The 18,965-nt window shown below is 35.2% G+C and overlaps 1 protein-coding gene across 13 annotated transcripts in view; it reads left to right on the forward strand.

Annotated features, from left to right (window-relative positions):
• Positions 1-18,965, forward strand: part of Imp (IGF-II mRNA-binding protein) — a 116,721-nt gene that overhangs the window by 84,895 nt on the left and 12,861 nt on the right. For 4 of the 13 annotated variants that reach the window (XM_072904585.1, XM_072904589.1, XM_072904591.1 and 1 more), the window contains 6 exons: positions 13,424-13,600; positions 13,991-14,419; positions 14,685-14,937; positions 15,104-15,460; positions 15,999-16,250; positions 16,417-18,965. The exon at positions 16,417-18,965 is cut by the window's right edge and continues 12,861 nt beyond it. In XM_072904585.1, coding sequence (XP_072760686.1) covers positions 13,424-13,600; positions 13,991-14,419; positions 14,685-14,937; positions 15,104-15,460; positions 15,999-16,250; positions 16,417-16,653 — 1,705 coding nt within the window. In that variant the 3' untranslated portion in view covers positions 16,654-18,965. Of the gene's footprint in view, positions 1-13,048; positions 13,215-13,423; positions 13,601-13,990; positions 14,420-14,684; positions 14,938-15,103; positions 15,461-15,998; positions 16,251-16,416 lie in introns of those variants that run through there. The other 9 variants (XM_072904586.1, XM_072904590.1, XM_072904595.1 and 6 more) reach the window with 5 other exon arrangements.

The raw sequence follows: 18,965 nt of genomic DNA on the forward strand, positions 1-18,965 counted from the left end.
TTTTTCAGCACATTTGTAAATTTAGCACTTGACTTAAGTGACTTTGTGTTTCTTACGAGTGCAAAAAGCATCAGAAACATGTATAAAGAAATTTATTTTAGAAAATTATACCAAAAAATATCTATAAAATGAAGGAATTTTAGGGATTTTTTTTTTTACAAAATTAGAGTAGACACTCTGTTCTATTCGTCGAGACAAAAATGTTTTAACGAGCTATTTTTGAAAATGGACATTTTAAAAATTTGACCCGAATAAAACAATTAGAAGGAACGCTAAATATATAGATTATGTATTTTATAATTTTAATTTTTAAAATAAATAGAAAATGAAAGAAAAAACTACCCGTGCGTGTTTCGAATATGCTTGTCTCTGTTTATTATTTATAATTTAGAAAGAATTACGTACAAAGTTTACATAAATTATTCAAATCATCGCTTTGAGCATGTTGGTGAAACATAAATGTTCGCGTATTAATAAACGAAGGAATAGATGTCTGGGGAAGGATTGAACGACCCAATTTAGATGTCCCAAAGTTTGCACGTAAAAACTAGGTCAGACAGAACCGAACGAGACCAACCAGGTCCAATTCAATTCGACTCGCGGAACTCGCGACAGCTCGATATTATTGAGCTCAAATAAGCGCGCGCTTTGTTCTCGCACGACACGCCACTCTGGAGAGGCCGGGTTAAAAATAAAAGCAAGACCGTTTAGCGGTCTCTTTTACATCTCGGGGCTGGTCGCGGCATACATAATACGATTGCGAATTGGGATTCCGGCGATTTTTTTTTTTTTTTTTTTTTTAACCAGAATAAGCGTAATGGCCTTTTCGAAGATTTGGGTTATTTTTTAAACCCAGAACGTAATTTTATGAAATTTTATTACACGAATGTTTGTCACTCGAAAATAAATTCATAGCTTTTAACGCGTGTTGTTTTGCATAACATATGAACCATTTCAAATTCAACGTGATGTGCCTGCGAAATGTGTTATAATTATTTGCGAAAAATAATTAATTTATAGAACAGGTTAACTACATACAATATATTTAATCAAAACTGGATATAATATATTTATTTTTTTTTTTTTTTGTGATTGTACAACAAAATATTACAGTTTTAAAGCAGTGCTGGCGACATTTATTTTAATTATGATTTTTAATTCTCTCTCTCTCTCTCTCTCTCTCTCTCTCTTTCTTTCTCTCTCTTGGAGATCTATAATTTTCAACCGACGAGTATAAATATCGTTTGCGATGACTAAATAAACCGATGTAATTTAGCTTCGCTAATCACATTAACATGCTTTTATCGCACAAACAATCAACAAATAAGATAATTACGACACTGTAGTTAAAGTACGATACAGAAAACTGTTATTCTGTGTATCACTGTAACTTTGTTAACTCTTTTTTCACGAAAAAAGCTGATTCTCGACAGGACGAGACGCTCGGGAAAATATCATCGATGAATTCAATCGAAAAACTGCATCTCGCTCGAATATATACAGATAATCGCTCTTTATTACACGCCTGAATCGTCATCCGGCGCTTTCTCACGGAAGCTCTTCCAAAAGGAAGAAAGCGTTACAAGGGCGAAAAAGGACGATAAAGATAGATAGAGAGAGGAAAAAAAAAGAGAGCGAGGTTTATCAGCATCGAAACGGCGTTTCGCGCGATCGAACACGAAGCCGGGTCGTTATATCTGACATGATCGTTCAATATATGTATAGCCATATATGGGTGTAGGTATACTTATCGTATCGATTTTTCTTGCATTCGCTAACGCATCTACGATGCAACGATATCGATCGTAAATAGACGTGCGTTCGATATCTTCCCTCGAAATCAAGCGTATATAAGAGAAAATCTTTCTGCATAAGAAAATCGTTTTCGTGATGTGACAAGCCCCGAGAACATTGTGTGTGTGTGTGTGTGTGTGTGTGTGTGTATACATATATATATATATAACTATATGTACAACTATAAAAAAATATATATAACGATATTAGAGTATTTATTACGCGCATTTTTTCCAGCGTTGAAAAAAAGATACAAATTATCTTAATAGTTGCCGAATTCGAATGACACAAGAGATTATTGTTTAAGCTTAAAAAAGCGTAAGTATATGATTGATTTTCAAGGTGCAATGTGAATTTTCTCGAGTATATAAAAGCGAAATTGACGTGAAGTGCATGATCATATTTTCATCTTCTTTATATATATGTATGAAAGGAGGATTCGAATAACTTGAATAAACTCTGAGGCGAAGTGGCAGGAAGCCCTTGGAGTATCGCGGCATCCGCACTGAATGAACGTAAGGCACTACGAGGCCATCCGTTAATAATTCCGACGCTGAGTCACCGTTTCCAATAAAATACGCCCACCGTCATCGCCCGGTGCATTCGGAATGACGTCGGTCGCTGACACTACGATCGCGTGACGCGTCTGCCTCTTGAGCGTCCGGATCTCGAGTGATGTCTTTGGCGCCAACGAACGATTCTCGTCGCTCGGAATGCCAAAGTCATTTCGGTAAATACGGAGTGATATGTTTTTCAGACTATTTTCAGTTGGCAAAGTTTCGGGAAAATCCTAATGCGCAGCGAGTAATAAGACGCTCTCTAGTCATGCCTTCCGAGAAGAAATCGACTAGAATTAATTAGGCAAAAATTAGCAAATTGTCATTAAATTTTATTGAGATTCAGGGATTTTCTTCAAAAATTCTTTGATATGCTTTTGCTCTCATATCATAATATTTTATTAGCTTGTTTTGCATTTTTTTTAATACACGTGTTTATAAACTTACATTATATGTAAATTTATACTTTCTAAATTATTTCTCTTTTTAATGAGTGAAAATCGTTTTGTATAGTTTATATCATATTTTCATGTCACAATTCAAAATCTGTCAAAATCTCGACTAACAAACATTAAAGCATTCTTTTCTTTCAAGGTGTCTACTGTCTAGAAAAATCTGAAATTGTCAGGGATTTATTTTGTATCTGGAAAAATCAGCAAATTCTCATTAAATTTGGGATTCAGGGATTTTCTTCAAAAATTCTTTGATATGCTTTTGCATTATGCTTTTGAATTTAAAAAATATTATAAATATATATATATATATATCTATTTTTGTTTATATATTCAATACTGTTTATGTATTCTAAACAAAATATTAAATCTACAGTACATTTTTTGTAATTTTTAACGATAAAAAAATCAAAGTTTTATGCAAGTGAAAAATTCTTATGAAAGTTATTCAGTACACTTACAAATCTAGCACTTGAAGCTCAAAAAACTTCGTGCTTTTTCTTCATGTGAATAGAAAAGTATCAAAACACATGTACAATAAAAAAATTTATTTTAGAAAATTGCACTAAATAAAATTTTTAAATATTTATCTGGAATTTTGAATAAAAGTATCTGAAAGAACAAAAAAATTTTTTTACAATATTTAAATAGACTCTCTAGGCATACTTTATCACCGACTCTTCGTTGGTTCTTCTCTATAAATATAGGTATGGTTTAATGCTATTGTGATCCGTCAACGATGAGAGGTTACATCCGACATCGATTGATTAGCTAGATAATAAACGCTTGTATTGCTATTCTGTAATCATTATTATCTCGTGTCACAAGATACTATTACATTGTTATTTTCTAGAGAGAAATGCTATCTCTCATTCTTTATTTGCCTTTGATTCTTATCTATTTTCTTTCTTCATCTACATATGATACAAACGCGCGAACTGTGTATTTCTAGATAAAATACGTTAAATCCCCTACTTACAGTAGTAGAATTCTACTTATAATTGGCAGAAGTGTCTAATATAAACGCGCTTTAAATGTACTTATAATATTTATTTTTATTTTTAAACTGTTTCGATATCTTTTTATACAGAATATATCGTTTGGTTTATGTGCCAAGTCATTCACCACATATAATTGTGTATATTTTTTTTCTCTCCTTCCACTCACACGAAGGTTAAATTAAATTACTGCGTTGTATTAATATGTAATTATGCGATAATATGTATTAGCGATAGTGAGAACGTGATATCTAATGCTCGTAACGTAACACGTTGCACTTAGATGTTCACGATTACTCTTAAACGTTATGCAACTTTTCTAGATAATATGATCCCGCCGGCGTCGTCTTATTTTTTAAATTCATCTTTTAAATTGCTTTTTTTAATTGTGCATCTTTTTTTATATTTCTATGTATGATGCGTCGCGATCGTATTACAATGTACTTAATATGCATTTATTTATTGGTTATAGGTGCTTTATTTGTAAACTTCTGCTAATTTCCATTTATTTCCATTTATTACTTCCAACCATTACCATTTTTATATTTACTACAAGACATTTTTTTCCTTATTGTTAGTGAGTAAAATATAAATTATTTCTTGTTGAAGAGATTTAATATAAAATATAATAATAATAATTTGAAATGTAAAATTTCATTATGATTTGGAAATATGTTGTGAAAGAAAATTAATAAGATACAAAATACTTTAAATTAGATATTAAAGACGATAAAAAAAATATTGATTATCAAAAGATACCGAAATTTTCGAAAATGATTCTTCACCTACTCAAAATTATCAAAAATAATACTTATTATAGAAATATTACACAAATAATATTTCATTAGCTTGTTTTGCATTTTTTTTAATACACATATCTATAAACTTGCATTATATGTAAATTTATATTTTCTAAATTATTTCTCTCTTTAATGAGTGACAATTGTTTTGTCTAGTTTATATCATATTTCCATGTCACAATTTAAAATCTGTCAAAATCTCGACTGACAAACATTAAAGCAGACATTCTTTTCTTTCTGATAAATTACCATCATTGTGCATAAATCGGAGTTTATAGCGGAAATAATTAAATATTTCATATAACATTGCAAATGATATATTCTCCAACCTTTGAATTTGTGTAATTTTCTAGATATTGCACATGTATAGTACGTTAGTTTCGCAATGTTGCGTCATTGCACTCGTACAAAAATAATCCGTAATTTTTATCATCTCTTTAGCATTAAAAGATAGATTTACAGCACGTTTTTCTTATTAAATTTGACTCCTTTTGTATAAAAAATCAATTATTTGTTACTGAAAATATGAAAATCCTAGTATTTTAGAAAATGTAAGTATTTTTAGAAAAATAAAATGGTAGTAAAATATATAAATTTTTATCTCGTATTTGTTTATCCATAGATTCTCTCGATTACAATCTGAAATAAAAATATTCCTTTTCTTTTTTGCTCTAACTTTATCTAACATGTAACTTCTACTGTTACTGTTGATTTTTCACAAATTAAATTATTTTTTGTCATTAACAATTTTTTATATATTTTTATACATATCTCAATGATAATGTGATGTAATACATGAATCAATCTATCAAAATTTACACCTTCTGTAATATATATGTGAAAAAAAGGATAATAAGCTCGATTATAAATAATGTTTAATAATTAACATCATTATTTGTTTATAATGTTTTTTTCTGTATGATACATCACATTATATAATTTAATTTCTATTATTATGTTCTCTCCCTCCGAAGTCTTCTACTTAATTTCCGCCTTTGTATCGAGATTCGCCTGCATAACGGTTTTGCACTCGGTGAATCACGAAAACATCCGCTTTGGATAAGAACGTTAATTCATCGAGACGAGAAAGCCGCGTTGAAAGAAAATGACAATGAAGCGTACGCGAAAATACACGTTTGTTGCCGGTTTTAAGGTTGAACGCCTCGCTTTTAACAATTACTGTAGATCGGAAATTTTACTTCTATTTTTATCTTCAACTTTCTCATGAATTATGAATTTTACAGGATTTTGATAAGGATTTTAATTTATAGGAATTGAGAGCACTCTCTCTCTCTCTCTCTCTCTTTCTCTTTAGTTTTACATCAAATGGACATCAGTAAACGTACAGTTTCTCACTTAGAGACTTAAAAGAGGAACTTTGATCAAAAATATAAATTAAATAGTTTCAGAAGAGAATGATTTGATTGGTTAAAATATTTAAATAAATGTTAGATTGAAAATTGAGATTGAAACAACGTCAATTCAAGTCTTTCAATTCCTAGCATGCTTTTGAAAAGAAATTTGAATGTCTTAGATACCACTTTTGCGCTCTAAATGACTGAGGGATTTTTCTTGGAAGAAACATCAGCATTTCCTCTCGGCAAAGCATGTAAAAGGACAGAACAGAGTGTCTCTAGCAAAATAATTCGAGTTTACGTAGTCCGAGATTTTTCATCTCTGACGACGAGACATTCTCGAGATTATTTCCCCCTCCGAGAATTATACTATTCTCTCGTCATTTCTGTCGGCATACATACTTGTTTCGCTGTATCAGACTGCGCTCTCGACATTTTTGATTCGACATGCAGTCGTAGTATCAATCGCACGCCGATTTCCTGAGGTATTAATTCTTCGCGCGGCTTGTCAAAAAAAAATTCAGTAAAACTTGTCCGACACGTTGGCGCAATAAAAACATATACGCTATTGAAATAGAGTGTGAGTATATTTCGTTAGCTATGCTGCCAGTGTCAATATTAACAACCCCTGTTGCGCGTCTATCTTACTTATCTATCTTATCCATAGATAGCACGACACCAGTTGTCGCGTTTCCATATATATTCCGCTTATCGCTTCGAATAAAATTCACAGTTCCCTCAGAACGTATATATCAACCGTTTTGATAGATATAATTTAGCATTTTGTATCATGCTTTATTTTTTCATCCACCTTATTTATAGGCTTTTTACGAAACACATTGAGCATAAAAATATCAGATCTACATTTATCTCAAATTTAATAGATAATTTGAATTTGTTTACTTTCTTCTTTTCTATTTTTATACACTTATCATTTATTATCTTTTGAGGAAACACAACTTTATCTTGAATCTGTACGCAACATATATGTTATATTATGCTTTCACGTGTTTAATTGTATATACAATAATAATTTATCTAATATTCTATGATTAATTTTATATTAAACTGAATAATTAAATATATGCCGGCAGTCTTTAATATAGATGAATAAATAAAATGGAGAAACAGGTTTGGGCTGCTGCTACATCCGTAGGTAGTTATACAGAAAAAAGAATCCAAGTCCTCTTAATAAATGAAGCAATTAAAATTATTCATAAAATTAATTGATGCTTATTTAATAAATATACATACTTCAGCTTCTAGGTATAAATACTATTTCAATAGATATTAATAATCTAATATCATCAATCCGATTATACAGTAACCATCCCAAAATAAAAAGAGGGAGATATATAATTTTGAGAACAATCTATAAAACAATAAAATTACCAAACGATAAAAAATTAATCCTAATTTATTTCTGTTAAATAAAATTCTAATTAAATTATATAATTATTGAAATAATCGACAAAATAAATAAAAAATTAACAAATCGATAAACAAATATACTTTCCCATTTATATGAATTATTTTATTTAATATAATTATTGATAAGAAATAAAATAATATATCAAATTTTTTTTCATTTAATATATTCCTATGCGACAGTTAGGTATAATATAAAAAAAAAATATTCTGTCTCTGTAAAAAAGAAATCACATTATTGTTAGGCACTGTGACTGGCGCCATGCGCACGTGCGTGCGTCACGCACACGCAGGCGTAACTGGAAAGCGGCGCACGTGCCACGCGGTCGCGCAGGTACGTATCTACCTGCCTACACGCGATCTTCGCGTCGAATCGCGCAACAACCGTACCCTCCCACCCCCCTTTTCTCTACCCACCCCCTGTACGCACGCGAGCCTTAAGGTCCGTTCAAATGGAATGATTTCTCGACGTGACACTGATTGTAAAATCGGACTGACTCTCGTGTCACATCTACAGGACAAGATTAGTGACGTAAAAAAAAGTTTGTCAAAGATGAATAATGATGTATAATCGTCAATCAATTTTTTTTATCACGATTTTGAAGATTTGGATCTGTCTGTATGTACTTATTTCTACTGATAAAATTTTGACTTTATACTTTATATTTTATATTTTTAACATTTTTTTGTCTATTTTGCCTAAAGTGCTCATTTATTTATTTTGTATTTGAGACTTTAGGTAATTGGATCGACAGTTTTAACAGAAATTTTATTAAAATTAAAAAGGTATATCGTTATTATTTATAGAAATATTTATAAGTATTATTACGTATAATTCTTAGAGCAAAAGTTATTGGAAGAATTATAGTTGAGATAAATTTGATGTAAAAATATTGATAGCTTTTACTTTCCATGTAATGTTTATACAAATAAATTTATCAACGCGTTTAATATTCACAATAATAAAAATTAAAATTGCGATCTGCTAGTTACATCTCGAGTATCCAAACATATAATTTGTAACTTAACATAAAGAGGACGATCGAGAGATAACAGCCGTTGGCTGTCACTTTACTTCACGTATCCCGATCAACTTAAATCGTGATTGATTTCTCGGTTGACTGATAGGATGATATATGTCTCCTCTAGCCACGTAGTATTTACACTAATGATACTTGATGTATACATAGACAGTTTGATGTATCGACAGCGGATAAGATACGGCATTTGTCGACGTCATATTCCTCCCTTAAAGATAGAAGTATTCTAGAAATATAAAGGAGATAAAAATTATTGTATCTTTGATATTTTGACGAAAAAACGATAAAAAGCTAGAATTATCTGAATTTTAATAGACGTGTAAACGCCCTTGTTAACTAGTGGCTCGCACACGTTTTTTCGCGACCGCGTGTGTGTGTGTGTGTATGTGTGTGTAAAGTCATGCCGCTGGCACTTTCCCTTTTCAAGATCGATTTTAACGCTGGGCGTCCCGACAGCGCAAGTCGACGACGTCGGCGGTTCCTCGAGCAGGGATGTATTCACAAACATGATCGCCCCCTTTGACACTTGGCTCTAAGAAATTGATGAATGTGGTATAATTGTTTTAAATACTTTTAATAAATTCATCGTACGTTACCGATTTAATTGTTTAACTAATATTTGTAATAAGGTATATGCACTTTGGTATAGAGCATGAAATTGTGTGTCTTTAAACTTATTAAAGGTATACTTTGTAAATATATCGAAGAGGATTTTGAAAGTCGAGGAAAGTAAAAGCGAGGTAATCCATTCATTTTAACGGACACAATTTGCATGATCTTTAACATTGACCCTTGTTTCTCCCACGAAAGTCCAATGACCTTAGCCTTGAGCAACAGCCATGTGTTCTTGAGAAATTATTATGTTATAAAATATGAAATAATTTTTTGCATATACTTTTGGTGAAATGTGAGATTAATAATTATACATTTTAAATTTCTCAAAGACATATATGTGATCGTACCGTTAAATCTATAGCATATAAGTAATAACCAAAAATATTGCAATTTTAAAAGTGGAAAAGTTTTAATAATTCACCATGTATTCTTTAGTATTTGTGTTTTTACTTATTTATTTTTTTTTTTTTTTTTTTTATTAGACACAACGCATTTCATCTTTAATTTATGCATCAGTAAAAATAATACGATTAAAAATATGAGAATTAATCTGCCAATTGCACGCGACGTAATTTGCATTATTTTCCGACGATGGACATTTCCATTCTCGATTCTTTTTCGTAAAAAAATTCGCTCTCGACGATCCACGAAATTTTCGGTCAATCCATCTGCGCTTTCGGTCGGTTCATTCCGCACCCGGCAACCGCGTTTCGCTCCATCGGCTCGTTAACCCGCAAAAAATTCGGGAACGGGAAGGGTGGAGGGAAGGAGGAGGCAACGAGAGAGCGAAACGGATGGAAGAAAAAGTGTCCGAAAAAAGTGTCTTAGGCCGCCGGGACATCAAAAGCTCTTCCAGGGGGATGACCCGCCGCGATCCACTCCTGCTCGCAAAGGCCCTCTCTCTCTCTCTCTCTTCCTCTCCTCCTTCTCCCCCTTCCTCTCCCGCTCCCTCCCCTCTCATCTCCCTTATCCAGGCTTGCCTCGCGAAAATCCGCCGCCTTTCGTTAAAGGTGACCCGACGGAATCACCGACGAATCACACGTGCGTGCAAAAGGGTTGAAGGGACGGTAGGCGAGGGAAGAGGGCAAGGGGGAGGAAAGTCCGGCGGTGGGTGGTTGGGTGGCGGGCACCACGAGGCAGACGGGGTGCGCGCTTACACGCACTCTCTTCGCGCTAATATAGCCGGATACCGCCGAAAATCCCCCAAAGGGAAGTACGCGAAACAAAGGCCATCCCTCCGAACCTCCCGTCCCCACCCCTTCTCCCTCCATCTCCTTCACATTGTCCGCGTCTGTCATATTCCTCCCACGTGCCTCTTCGCGTGCACTCGCGCGTTTAGTGCATCTTGTCTTTTCCATCCATCTCCCTTCCCTCTTTATCTCCTTCCGTGTCTAATTTTTTGTTTCTTAATTTTGTGAACGTTACTATCGCTGTTTCTCGTATATATTTTCATTAACTGCACATGATATATTTTAAAATCATATCCAAATAATATTGCACACTAAAATCTACGGGATTTAAAAATATGTTTTGTGACGAAATAATTAAGAGAAATGCTGAGTATATAATTTAGTTTCGATTAGTTCGTGAAGAGAATGTATTATTTCCAAAATTTCTGAGCTTTGTTGGAGGAAAAGAAAAAGAGAATTTAAATTCTTTATTTATTTGTATTTAATTATAATGTAAGGACTAATTAAATTGTACTGATTTTCTTATTGCTATATTGGTACAAAATGATACAAAATTGCAATTTACTTTCGCTCGTCTGATGAAATGAATGAAGTGAATCAATACCAACCTCTTTTTCTCTCGATGCTCATCGTGAATTATAAATACGATCATAAATCCAATTTCTCGCTGCACACAAGTGCATTTCCGACGTGATATCTCGCTTATATCGAATAGTGTTTCATTTTTGACGAGTGAATTTTTACGAAAAGCTCAGCGTACAATCTGTTTAATTATGGGAAAGATCGAGAAAGAGAAAATAAAGAGAGCTAACGCTGCGTTTATTGTATCGAGAAAAGCTCATTTAATTGATTACATGAAAATGCAAATCTTTTTTTATTTTCTCAGTATTATTTTATCTTTATCACAGTTTTATTTTACATTTGTATTTTTAAAATACATAAACTATTGTCTTTTTTTTTTTTTTATCCAAACTTTTCTCTTTTCTACATCTAAAATGCATATTCTCTGGAAAAATACGGAAAACCTGAAATTTTCAGGGAATGTTTTTGTACCCCGAATAATCAGAGAATTCTCATGCAATTTTATTGGAAATTTTTTATAAAATTCTCTCTGATAATTTCTCTCTTGTACTGTAAATTACAAATGTATATCTATCTCTATTTATATATCTTAATACAGTATTAAATGCGCAGTACATATTCTGAATTTTAATTTTTAGCGATAAAAAATAAAAATGTCATGAAAATTAAAAATTTTATTTTAACCAGCTATTCAGTTTTTTCTTTTTCATACATTTGTAAATCTAGCTAGTAAACTAGTCAGCTTTATGTTTTTCCTTTGTATGAGTGAAAAGCATTAGAAAACGCGTAGAAGAAAAAAATTTATTTTAGAAAACTGGATTAAAAATTATTTTCAATATCTCTATACCGAGAATGTTGAACAGAAGTACCTGGAAGATGAGTGAATCTTTTTACAAGATTTGAGTAGACCTGTTCTCTCATTTTTTCTTTAATGAATACCTACAATTAGTAGTGTGTTTCGCCCTCTTTCTATTCTCTCGCGTGGAAAATGTGGGTTGCGCGGGATCGATCGCGCGAGAGCAATCGCTCCCGTCTCACGAAAGTGAAACTTTATGTCCTCCAGTAGGTCCTGAATCACGGGTCGTTCGCCGCCGGGTCTTTCTCAAGGTTGCTGCTCGAAAGCTCGCCGCGCAGCAGCAACCTTGGCGATGAGTGAGTGGGTCGGCCTACTGAAAAATCGATACGTACGAAAGTGAGAGTCGTGTTCCCTCGGTCGTTCCACCCTCCTTTTTGTTCTTCACGCTCCCTCTTCTTACTTGCCGTTTGGTTCATTCATGTCGTCGTTGGTGGCCGATGGGCGTCTAGAATGCACACCGTGCTGCAATTCACGCTCGTGCAGTCCTGAACAAAGTTAATATGACGTCGATAAAACACACAAAGGTGGGATTTAAAGAGATTTCAGAAGTCTCATGCACTCACGATCCTGTTTGCAAAGGACATTTAGGATCTCTAAAAAATAAATTTATCACAATAATAAGCAATTTCTAATTATGCGATATGTGACGTGTACAAAGTTTTGACAAATTAAAAGAATTTTTTTTTAATCTAGTATATTACAATCTTTTTATTGGTTATAAATATATAAATAAAAATGCTCTCTCACATTAAGGAAGATTTCATAAACAAGAATTCCATAAATATTCTCGTTAGTTGATATTTAATTTTTATATAAAATATATTACATGAAATATAATATATATAAAAAATTTTTATATAAAAAGTTTTATATAAAAATTTTTATATAAAAAGTTTTTGGAAATTAGAAGAGTTTTTAAACCTGTTGTATTACAAGTTTTTTTTTATCATAAATATATATTATAAATATATAAATAAAAACGCTCTGACACACATGTATTAAGGAAGATTTGATAAATGGCGGCAAAGGACAATAAATTAGAAACTTTTAACAAAGCATTTTCGTTATAATATATTTATACATTAAACAACCGATAATCTATCAATCTAAAAATCATAATAAAAACATAAAAAAAATTATTTTTAAATTTATTAATAAATATTTTTATGATTTTATCTTATTTTACACATATTTTTTGATTGCTCTTTAGAATATTTAATAATTAAATAAATATGATATTAACACACGCATTGTGCTTCCAATATCGATGCGTTGCTAATCGGCGAGTATATATCATGTGAGGTTGTAAGACAACAACATAACGGGGTCTAATGTAAACAGACGACTTCTCGCTAGGTTACAACTCGGCACTTTCAGAGTTTATTCGACGATTATCACGCCGGAATCTCGTTATCGAGGAAGCGTAATTTTGTCAGAATCGCGCTTGAGTCTTACATGGCCGCTCTCTTCCTTCGTTTACAATCTCTGATCGATTCAGACAGCAAAATGGAAAACGTAAACGGGAAGCACACGTGCAAGTTACAGGAGTGAGATATCTTTTATTTTTTATCATTTATATATAATTAGCAGTTATTAACAGAGAGCGATTATTCAGGAATAAATATTAGGGATTCATTGATATTACTTATTTTGATTACAAGAACATAACACATGCGCGTGTGTGTTTGTGTCACATCGATGTAAAATATTTTTGACTAGTGTTTTAATTCCAAGTTTTATTTTTCTGTAATTTCAGCAGCAGCGGCGTCGCCAAGGTCCTAGTGAGCAATCTTCCGATCCAGGCCCGGATAGAGGACCTTGATGTATTATTTTCCACCTACGGCCAGGTACAGAACATCGAGAAACTGACGTCACGGGATCCAAACACCCAAACCTTACTTGTGAGCTATGAGACGCAAGAGCAAGTACAACAGTAAGTATCGGCGAAAATATATATTTATATAAAAATATATCTTTTCCCTTGTATTTTACAAGAGGATCGTCCGCTCAAAGTATAATCAGTTTGCTGCAAAAAATCGCGACTATAAATATTATATATTAATTACTTTTTTTACGTTTTTAATATTAATATTTGCATATTCTTTTTTTTAATACCAGTTGCATATGACAATTAAAAGAAGAAAACTATTTTCAAAACAAAAATTGATACTTTTCCATCATACACGAAATATTTGTTTTGATTATCTACAAGAGTTTCATTCTTAAAATATAGATCATAAATTAGGAGGATTAAATCAATTAAATTTAATTGATTTATCGTAATTCGAGAAGTTGACGATAATTTTTTTTTTAATTTTCGCAGTGCTGTGACTCAATTAAATGGCTACGACTTCGACGGCAATCCGCTGAAAGTGGAGATGTCTTCGGCGGAGGGCCGACGAAGAGGCCGCAGCCAACGCAGTGGCGGCGTCGCCTTTTCCGGATTGCCTGGTTCCGGTCGGCAGACCGACTTCCCGCTTCGTATCCTCGTCCAATCCGACATGGTGGGCGCTATCATCGGTCGTCAGGGGTCCACTATACGACAGATTACGCAGGTGTCTCGCGCCAGGGTAGATGTTCATCGCAAGGATAACGTCGGCTCGCTAGAAAAAGCTATCACTATCTATGGCAATCCCGAAAACTGCACAAATGCATGCAAGAAGATACTAGATGTCATGCAACAGGAGGCCAATTCTACGAATAAGGGGTACGACGACGTCACGAGTCGTGTTGATACTCCTAAAACGGAATCGTAATAAAATCGTCGTGTGATTGCCGGTCGAACAATATAAGTTAATCTTAGATGGGGATTCCCGTCGTATACTTTTTCATCTGGATGACTCTAACAAATGATACATATGTAAATGAAATTTCGCCACTTTTACAATTACATCGATTTCAATATGATAAATACGATTCTTGCATAATTTATATTGCTCGACCAAACTAATTTTTTTTTTTTTTTTTGTTGATGATCGAATTATTGACGTTAATATTACATTATTATCTGTTGACAGTGAGATCACCCTCAAGATTCTTGCGCACAACAACCTTATTGGTCGAATTATCGGGAAGGGCGGTAATACGATCAAAAGAATCATGCAAGATACAGATTCGAAGATAACTGTTAGCAGCATTAATGACATAAATAGTTTTAATCTTGAACGGATTATTACGGTCAAGGGGACGATAGATAACATGAGTAAGGCCGAGTCTATGATCTCCAGCAAACTGCGGCAGAGTTATGAAAACGATCTGCAAGCTATGGCTGTAAGTTTTATATCATACTGCTTTTGCATTTTTTTTTTTAAACTCTAAATGTCATATTATATTTTTAATCTTTTTTTGTTTGAAAGAATAAATATTAAGAACATTACGAATCAAATTTAATATGCAAAATATAAAAAATTAAAAAGTTGTCAATGTAATTGTTTAGCCTCAAAGCATGATGTTCCCCGGTCTGCATCCGATGGCCATGATGTCCACCGCTGGCATGGGCTACAGCTCCCGTGGACCCGGCCTCTACGGCTCGGGACCCGCCCCATATCCCTACCAGGGCAGCCTACCTACTCAACAGGGCGTCCCCGCTAGCGACACTCAGGAGACAACCTTTCTATACATTCCGAACAATAGCGTCGGTGCCATCATCGGCACCAAAGGCTCGCACATTCGTAACATTATCAGGTTCTCTGGAGCCAGCGTCAAGATCGCTCCTCTCGAACAGGACAAGCCGGCCGAGCAACAAACCGAAAGAAAAGTCACTATCGTCGGCTCCCCAGAATCTCAGTGGAAAGTAAGCGCAGTCATAAATTATCTCTTGATAATGACTTTTTCTATCTAACGATTTTTTTAATCTAGCAATGTCATTATAATGACAATGTTTAAATATAAAATGATATTCCGTAAAAATATATCATGAATCTGTAACGATTGATAAGAATGTATTGTAATCATTATGAAGCGTTTTAACGTTCGTAATTTCGATGCCACTTTGGCAGATAGGAATCGCGTCGGTCTACCGTTGCAAAGGGTCGCGAGTTCAAATCTCAGCATAATACTAAAAAAAAAAAAAATGTGCTTTAGCTACCCTGCTGAATTTTGGGTGGATGTTGTCTTCTATGCATCAACTTGAATCAGCAGGAATATCAAAGAAAGGGCCCCGTACCGATCTCGTCGAATCAAATGTGAGGATCGGTCCCGTTTGACCCTTCGATATTTTTTTTCTCTCTTAATTTTTACTTTATTTTAGTTTCTTCTTACGATCTTCTGATCCTTGAGACAGGAAATTTTATTCCTACCTTGTTTTACATGATTGAAAATTGCGATTTCAGGCCCAGTACTTGATCTTTGAGAAGATGCGGGAGGAAGGATATGTCGCCGGCACTGAAGACGTTAGGCTGACCATTGAAATTCTCGTGCCCAGCACCCAGGTCGGTCGTATCATTGGCAAAGGCGGCCAAAACGTTAGAGAGCTGCAACGCGTAACTGGTAGCGTCATTAAACTGTCGGAACAACAAGCTACTCCTCCTTCAGCCGAGGAAGAGACCACCGTCCATATCATTGGCCCCTTCTTCTCCGTTCAGGTAAAACAAACGCGCGTTTTTCAAGTAATTTTTATATACATAGATATACTTAAATATATAAACGTCTTATACATAAAATTATTTATTAACTTAATATTAAATTAAATTGATAAAATTATAATATTAATTATAAATGATTTTATTATTTAAATAATTTATTTTATAGTCGGCTCAGAGAAGAATCCGCGCTATGGTTCTGCAATCGGGCACGCCTAGCGGCACCGGTGGAGCTGGCTCGCGCACCGGCCGCGGTAGCAGTCAGGAAGGCGCCTCCCGTTCTAAAAGAGACGGCAGTGCCACCTCTCAAGGCGGTGTGACGTCGCAGCCCAGCTCCCAGCAGCAATCGAGCGGTTCACCATCTAGCCAGCAGCAGCAGCCACCACAATCGCCGCAAAGCCAGTAACGTCGATGACATCCACATTGACGCGGACCGACGCCTATCCGTTTTATTCGCCGGAGTGGCCTCGTCGTCGCTTTGACATTCTCTCTCGTCGAGAGGCCGAGCTTATCACGACCACCTCCTCCTCTCGCGAGGCACGAAATCCTCCCCAGCGGGGGAGGGCTTTAAACGAGAGTGCGCGACGCGCAGATTGTAACGGGAAGACGCGCTGAGACAACGTTCTGAGAATTAACTCGACAACGTCGTGTAAGATTCAGCAACGAGTTTCGCGAGCTTTGACTCTGCAAATTAATTCTCGAGAATTTCGGTTTTTCATTAGCGCGATCTGGAAATTACAATACGACAAACCGAAAGGTAACCGAAATTCTCTGGAAATTAATTCGTAGTGCCTAGGCAAGAGTTAATTCTGAAAATTCGCGAACAAGGATTCCAATTTCGAAGAATCCAAGACTCGATTGTAAATGTCAGTCAACGAGGCTGTCCGTTCGGTTCGACACGCGCGTCTATCGTGATCGATCTCGATCGAACTTAATTTGTGAGCGAACAATGTTATCTGCCGCGTGCTGGACGTCCCGTCGCCAATGGGAACGCAGATGTTTATGCGAAATCAATCGCATTGGCGAAGTTTGGCTGGAAATTGCGATTTTCCGGTCGCGACTCCGACGCAAAATCTGAAAGGCTAACGAAGGATCGAGCGAAAACGAAGGCGTACGCTGCAACCGAACGGAAGAACGCCAAAGCGTAATAATCTAAGCTGGGTCTCTCCAGTCAGATACACTGCCGGTACTCGATCGCTCTCGTTGACGAGGAAATATCTCGTGTCGTTTTCCCCTTCGGTCTACGCGTCGCGTCTACATCCCGCGACAACGACAAAGCGACACGTGCAACCGCGCACGACCCAATTTCGCAGCGCTATAACGAAACCACCGCCGCCGATGAAATAGGATACGACGATATGAGAGAACAAACTGATAAGGCAACAAAAAAAAATAGGAAAAAGAGAAAAACACACACAACCTTATTACCTCATTGCATTACGGTTAAAGATTTAATACGATAGAGGAAAGTGAAACGTGTGGGAGAAAGGATAAACCGATTAATCTAAAAAAAAGAAGTCTATCTAATATTAAAGTTATTAATAATATACAGAGAGAGAAGTTAAGTGACAATTACATATTACGTTATACCTGTTATTACATACTACTACTGCAACTATTACTATTATTATTACATACTACTATTATCGCTATATACTATTTACTTACTTCTTACTAGTACTACAGGAGGAAAGCGGTTTTTCTTAAAAACAAAAGCAACAAAAACGCAAACTAGATACACAGTTTTTTATATATCACAATCCAGAGACATTAAATTGATAATACGAGACTTAAAATTAATACGAAGACCGTGCACACCGTGGAACAGCGACTCGTTCCCGGTCGTAGACATAATAAGCCAGGATGCCTCAGGAGGAGAAATGAGAAAGTGAAGTAACCCCCACGCCCCCCAACCCGCCCCTCCTCGCACCACGTAATACCAAAGAAGAAGCGACTATGAGTTTTTTCGTATTAGTGAAGTGAAATGCGTCGTGTACGTTCTATTCACCTCAAGTTCCTCAAGAGCCGCGAGAGTGAGAGAGAGAAAGAGAGGGGGGTCAGATATATGAAGGTGGCAGGGGAGATCGACGAGCAGTCATCAAGATGTCGAGGACAGCGCCGACGAGATATCGAGTCGCTTGGCACGGATGATTGATGGCGATGAAAACAGAAAAAAAGAAAAATACAACTAGAGAGAGAGAGAGAGAGAGAGGAGAGGGGAGAGAGGAGAGAGGAGAGAGAAAGAAAGGAAACGAAGAGTCCTAGCGTGTGGTACGATACGAACTGGCCATTTTGTGCCGTATTTTTAAAGAATGTTAGTAAGAATAACGTTTCTCCAGCACAAGGAGATGCTGAGAAAGCGACCGTCAGTACGCACGCGAAGAACAGTAAGAAAAAGAAAGGAGGGGACGTAAAAGAGAGACAAAAAGGACAGAATGACAGAATAAAACTTATCAGGGATTTTTACTTTTCATGAATGTAATAATGTGTGAGTGTGCGTGTGTTAATAATTATTATTTGATAAGTAATTGATTACTGATTAGGAATTAGATGGCGAGGAGAAAGACGGACGTAAGAAAGACGTAAGGAAACAAAATTTAGGCTTAACGCGCAAGAGAATTAAGAGAGGGTATATAGAGGGTAATCATGAGATTCATGAGAGAGGAAAGAGAGCCGAGAGAGTCTACCATCGGCGTTTCTTCGTCGATGCTATTTTCT

The sequence above is a fragment of the Anoplolepis gracilipes genome, chromosome 13 (assembly GCF_047496725.1).
Source record: "Anoplolepis gracilipes chromosome 13, ASM4749672v1, whole genome shotgun sequence".
Taxonomy (NCBI): domain Eukaryota; kingdom Metazoa; phylum Arthropoda; class Insecta; order Hymenoptera; family Formicidae; genus Anoplolepis; species Anoplolepis gracilipes.